General features: G+C 32.6%; 1 protein-coding gene across 1 annotated transcript; it reads right to left on the reverse strand.

Moving 5' to 3' along the window:
* Positions 1–343: 343 nt before the first annotated feature.
* Positions 344–1,071, reverse strand: LOC142638800 (glutaredoxin-C9). The gene has a single exon (XM_075812864.1). It carries the CDS (start codon positions 967–969, stop codon positions 532–534), a length of 438 nt encoding a protein of 145 aa, XP_075668979.1. The 5' UTR covers positions 970–1,071; the 3' UTR covers positions 344–531.
* Between the last annotated feature and the right edge of the window lie 5,774 nt (positions 1,072–6,845).

The raw sequence follows: 6,845 nt of genomic DNA on the forward strand, positions 1-6,845 counted from the left end.
AAAAATGGGATATTTGTCTAACAGTACTTTAAAATTAGGCAATTTAAATGAAGGCTACAGCTGTGGTTCCACCTAGCATTGCTAAAAGGGCCCAGAAGTGAGATATAATATTACCCTCTAGGATAATTTTAAAAGAAGAAAGTTAGGTGGATATGATATTGATAAGTTACCTCCATGTGATGCAAGGATGTGTCTTTTTGACCAAACCAACAAAACGAAATTTCATTGGACACAACTGGAAACAGCTATGCACTTTACAAATACTACCGAAACTTTAAACTTACAAAGAAGTAAAGGCCTTCCAAGAAATAGAGAGAGAACCAAAAGGGGGAAAAGATACAAATGAAAATAAGAAGATCCAATAAATTAATCTACCGTTGTTTTATCTCTATTGTCCTCTAAATAAAAACAGAAAAAACAAATCTGCATTTCTTTTAATACAAATTCTAAATTTGCAAATAAGAATAAAAACTTGTTGAAAAGATAAAATTAAATTAAATTAAAAAAAAAAAAGTTACAAAATTGCTTGAGTCAAAGCCACAAGGCCCCAGCTTCTTTTAATATAGGAACCAACTCTCCAGAAATATGTGTAGCCATAACTCGATCCAATCCACCAAACAACCTGCCCCCAATAAAAACTGCCGGAAATTGAACCTTCCCATCTTTTCCATTGCTAATCATCTCCAATTCCTGAACAACCCCAACCTCATCTTTCTCATCAACCTCATAAACTGCAGGGTTTACACCGAGGCCTAAAAGCAAGCGCTTCACTACATGACTCATGCAGCACCCACGCCTAGCAATTACTATCACTGCATTCTCTGCTACCATGTTTAACATAATATTTTCTGATCCCTCAGCTTTTAAGGCTTTGGATGAAACAAGCTGAGGTATATTGGTATTATTGTTGATGAAGTGGGTTCTGGTGTGAAGTGGTTGCCATGACTTGTAAGGTATTGCTTCTTGCATGGTGTGAGAGATTTTTTGTAGAGAGAAAAATAGAGAGAGACAGAGAGACAGAGAGAGAGTGTGTGTGTGTGTATGGGTGTGTGGGATTTATTTTGCCTTACTGGTGTGGCAAGGAGAGAGTATAAATAGTTGGGGGAGACTTGGAAACTTGAAAGGGTCATACGTCAACGGCAGTTGGGCACCAAGGCTTTTGATTACGCGTTGTAATATGTCATTTGGTTGTGTCTGACGTTTACTTTGTGTCACTCTTTGTTCTAATGTGTTTGTTTGAGGTACTAGAGAGCCTGACTTCTTTTTATTTTTCTTAAAATAAAAAAAAAATGTTAGTACCACCCACTTTTAGACACGTTTTACTATAATTATTTTATGTGACAGACGCTAATTAATGAAAAAATAAAAAAATTCATGTAATAGTGATATATAATCAATTATAATCCGTCGCATAAGATAATTATAACAAAGTGAGTGAGACTGGCATTATTGCTTTTTTTATTATTCCTTGTTGGTGGTCACTATAAAAATTGTCTAAAGGCCATGTATCAATTTTTAGATAGAATATCATTGATCTAGATTAGATATGTAAGCAAAGCATGGGTGTGACTTCAGCTTGTGGTGACGTCTACCAAAAAAAAACAAAACCACGTTGTGTTACCCAATACCCATGGAAAAAATTCCACGTTACTATCGGCCAAAGCGTACACGGTGTAGTGGTAATCCATAGAAAGTTGGAAATATATTTATTATTAAAAAAATAATTGTTTACTACGTCGGCATGAAAGTGAGCTCTACGATGCGTTTCGTCAGAAATAGTAGGCTATTTTATACGGTGTTCAAATCCAGGTTGCAATTGTTGCCGTGTTGATTAGGTACGACCGTTTTGTACCATGTTATAGCCGTTTAGGTGCTATCATCACCTTCTTGACAATTTCCTGCACATACATACATTCAAATTCAATCCACATGGTGCATGGCCGGTGTTAAATGCCCTTTTTCTTCTTCTAACCGCTCTTCCATTGAATTTTTTACTTCTGATTGTGCTTCTTATTTAATTATAGAGTTAAACTTGTTGCATATAAATTGTTTTACACACACTCAAAAAAACAACTGAAATGGTAACTTGAAATCACAATTTCTTAATTCACAATTTTAGTTATCTTTTGGGATGTGTAAAAAATAGTTTGTATGTAATAAACACTACTCTATTTCATAATTAATCCATTCTATTTAGCCTAATTAATTCTTGCTTTTGGTGTAAATTTGGTCTTATTCCATTCTCCATAGACTTAGTATGCCTTGGATATGCATTAAAAAGATTTTTTCTTTTGCTTTTTGTCTCAACTTTTGCAAATAATCTAGCTATCAAAAATATTGACCAACCTAAACCTAAACCTAAATAGACTATGCCTAACATTGGTCCTAGTCTAACTCATTGCTAAAGAGTTGTACACTAATTTCTTGACTTCAAACCATTTGGGTGTCTATATAAAAAAAGTAATGGCTCATTTGTGCAAACTAATAAAATTTTCACTTAAGTGTGGTGTTATAGAGAATAACACACAAAGAAACATTTCTCTCTCTCTCTCTCTCTCTCATCAATTTTATCGAAGCATTTATGTTGTGGATGTATGTGTTTTGTTCTCGTAACAAACACCACTAGTGAGTCTCAACAATACATATCCTAGGAGGCTTAGAATTTAAAATACTAACTTTTATGTTTTTTTTTTTTTTTTTGGAAATAAACTAGCTTTTAATTTTTTATAATACGTTTAACATAAAAGTTACAAAAAATCATATCTTTTAATAAATATTATGCAAATAAGCTATGTGAAATAAGCAAAATCCAAACACGCTTATTTGAAATTTTTTTCTCTATTATGTTAGAGTAAATAAGTTAAGGAAATGATGAAATTTATAGTCATTAACCCATCTAAAACTAACTGAGAATGACTAAAGACTTAAATTTATAAGTAGCTAGCTAAACTGTCATGGATGACATAATGCTTTATATAAATATAATAGAATTTGAAACTTATGACGCGGTGGCAAACAATTAGCTAAAATAGTAATAAGGTTTTTTGGGTGTAGGTGAGATGCAAACTTAGAGTTATAATTCTTTTTTGCTTAAACTTAAGAGTTATAATTCTGAATTTCATATACTTATACTATTTTATTTTTAAATAGAAAATTTTAAGAAAACTTACATGCAATCAATCTAAACTAAAATTAAAAAACTAGGTTATATACGCAACATCATCCAATTTTTGTATACTCTTGAACCTTAAGGTAATCTTTTTAAGATGAGTGACATCAAGGTGTCATGTCATGACGTGAATTAACAAATAACAAGTTTATCCGTTACTTTAAAAAAATGTCATAATTACATCAATACATGTTTGCAATACTCAAATTAATAATTAATGAACATTACAAATATCTTCTTGATTTATACTTCTTTCCCATGTTATTTTCTTAATAAATTATATATTTTATTTATATCTAGTGGTTGTATTCTTGTATTTTTCATCCACTATCCAAATTTCCTTTCTTAAAAAAAAATATATATATATTCTCAAAAAAAAAAATGTGAAGAACTTGTAAATGGCATAATACCTTGATTGTTTAGTTCGCATATGAAGACAAAGAAAAATGAAAGGCCTTAGGGAGGATGGTGCGCAAAGCCTACGTCAGCAAAAGGGGAACGTTAATTTCACTCATACATCATCATCTGTGTGGTGTGATTTCACGACCGGGTCCCGCCACGTGGCGTAGAAAACGCTCCCCTCACCTTACGTCACCAGCTTCCAAAACTGACCTGTCTATGTCCACCACGTGGTAGATCAAACACGTACTTTCGCGCGCCATGACGCAATCGTGACATCAGAGCGCACCATGTTTTAGTCCGTGGTCGTGTCGTGTGCCATAACGCCACCACCACGTGTTCCACGCCGACTAGAGTTATTATCAGGTTCATTGTGGCGCAGGGCTTGCATTTTGGACTTGACATTAATCTCTCATCTATACTATTTATTTTATTTGATATTCACACAAAAAAACAATTTTTTAAGAGATTTTTTTGTTTGAACTTTGAACCGGATTTTTTTATTTCAAAATACCTTTATACCTAGACAAAATTTAAGGACAATCAATAAAAATAATATTTCTAACTTTTAAACAATCCACTACAAAATAACTTCACATCCACTAAACCACTACTAAAATTCAAATTTGTTGCAAACACTCCTATTAAAATAAAGCAATCAACTATCCTCGTCTTCCTCTTCTTTTTTTTTTTTTTTTTAAAGAAAAACACTGTTGCAAGATCTCCTCTCTTTTTTTTTTTTCCCCTCTCATTCACGTTAAGTTGGTTTTTAAAAGAACCTTACTTATTTTTATGGGAAAAAAACCCTTATTCTCATCTTTTTTTATAATAATTATCCTTATCCCATCATTAAAAAAAAAAAAAATTTTGCAAGATCTTTTTTTTCCTTTTCATTTACGTTAAATTGGTTTTTTTTTATTTTAAAAACTATTACTTTTTTTTAGAAATGATATGTCTACAATATTTTTACAATATTTTCACAACAAATCATAAGTAGTAAGTTGTTACTGGTTATTATTGTTGGGGTAAAAAAATAATCTTAGTGGTAGGTTCAAATTTGAACCAGTAACAACTAACCACATATAATTTATTGTAAAAATATTATAAAAATGTTGTAAACGTAACGCTTCTCTACTTTCTTTCTTTTTTTTTTTTTTTTCCCCTTATCCAAAAGAAAACTCCATCAGGAAAACTCTCCACGTGCAAAACCAAAACCAGCCTCCCTACTTACACAATCAATTGCAATTTTCTTGCAATAACTTCTTACTAAATATCTTCCGAAAAAAAAAAAAAAAAAAAAAAAAAAAAAAAAAAAAAAAAACTTCCTACTAAATATTACTAACAGCCCAGTAACAGTGGTTACTAACCACAACAAACTTCTCCTAAAGTCAAGCACCGAATTTTGCTATTGAAATTTTAATAAAAGAAAAATACTAATCTCTAAGCACGTGCTCACGTGCTTACTCAGAGACTCTTTTATTTTTTGAGCAAGGATTAATTTAGAGTATTTATTATAATTTGAGATTACTACATTTTTCAATCACAAAAAAAAAAAAAAAAAAAAAAACCTAGAGGTGTGATGAAAAAATTATTTCACCACACATAATACTCATCACACCCCTAGGTTTTTTTGTGATTGGAAAATGTAATAATTCCAAATTATAATAAATGTTCTAAATTAACCCTTACCCAAAAAATAGAAAAGCCTCTGAGCACGCATTCACATGCATGCTCAGATGCTAGTATGTCATAATATGTATTGTATAGTTCGATTTCAGTAAAGATCACCCAAATAATAATTATATATTTTTCTACTTTAATTTTTTTTATAAAGATTATGAGACCTTTAATAATTTTGATGATTTACTTTAATTGTTGTAGTCTTAATCGTTTATGTATAATTATGAACACAAATGGTTATTTTGAAAGATACAACAGAATTAGCTTATGTTGTCCACTTCGTAATTGTGGGTGAGTTGGGCCCGGGTGACCGTGTTTGCCTCCTTAATCAAAACCTAGCCTAAAGCCCAAGGCCCATCAGACGAATTGGACTAGATATGCCAAGAGAGAGTTGGCATCGGGCCTTATCACAAAGGGCCCAACCCTGAGATCAAGGTTGTGGCCGAGGGGAAGACAACTTGAGAGATCCCTAAGTGGTCGGTTAGATGTTAGCCTATAACAAAGGTAGTCGGGGTGAAACATGAACCCAGTAAGATCAGTAACCGAGGTCCGATAGTGCCATTGGGGAACCACTCTCGAACACTATTTGGCGTCTAGAACAGGTTCCAAGGGTTCCTCTAAAGTCATGTGGATCCCTTGGAATTCTAATGAACATAAGAATATATGTAAAGTGGGGAGATAATGATTATAACCCTACTAATAAGAGACTAAGAATGAGAGGAAGGTAGAGGAGAAGAGGTTGGAAAAATTGGGGAGTGAAAGATGATGAGAATCAACAAGCATTCAAGAATCCATTGCATGTTCCAGTTTGGCCTATTACAAGAGCAAGATCCAAGAAGATCCAAGAAGCACTTAATGGGCTGATTTAAGAGATTTGGGCTGATTCTAACGCAGGATATTCCAAGCTTAGCCCAAAGGAAGATGAAAGTGTAGTAAATTTAATTCAAGCTATTTAGGGCTGATCTGGCTTAATTGGGAGTGATTTATGGCATGAATTAATGGCTGATTGACTTTCCAGCTCTGTATCAGTTAAGGCAGATTTTTTCCTATTTTGGATCTGCTAATTTCAGACCAAATCAACTTTTATTTAGGGTTTTATTATTTAGTACGTTTTTTAGGTATTTTCCTTGTTTTTAGGTGCATTTAATGCTTTTTAGGTCAAACTTGATTCCTGATATGGTAAGGTATCAATTAGGAGTTATTTTAGAATATATTTTCTTGTCTGTCAAGTTTTGTGGAGTCCTTAAATAGGCTCTTAAGTCTGTAAACGTTTTTCATATAATATTATTGAATAAAAAATTCAGAAAAGGTGAGGCTTTGCTCTCTTTTGGTTCTTCAAGAACTGTGAACTTATCAAAGATTCTTCCTTGTGGCGTTCAAACTTTATACCTTTGGTTCGTGATTCTTTATAATCACTGGGTCAAGGTCAACTTATACCTTTGGTTCGCGTTTCGATTATAAACGTTAGGTCAGGGTTTCTATCATAAATCTGATTTTTAGCTTTCCTGGGTAAAATATTCCAATATTTTTGTTGGGTCTCAAAGCGTGTCGATTGAGGTTCGCATCATTTGGTATCAAATATTCCAATATTTTTGTT

Source organism: Castanea sativa, chromosome 6, assembly GCF_040712315.1.
Source record: "Castanea sativa cultivar Marrone di Chiusa Pesio chromosome 6, ASM4071231v1".
Taxonomy (NCBI): Eukaryota; Viridiplantae; Streptophyta; class Magnoliopsida; order Fagales; family Fagaceae; genus Castanea; species Castanea sativa.

What these genes read in the sequence shown, in the direction of transcription:
- LOC142638800 (XM_075812864.1), bottom strand. Translation starts at nt 969, where the DNA reads ATGCAAGAAGCAATACCTTACAAGTCATGGCAACCACTTCACACCAGA.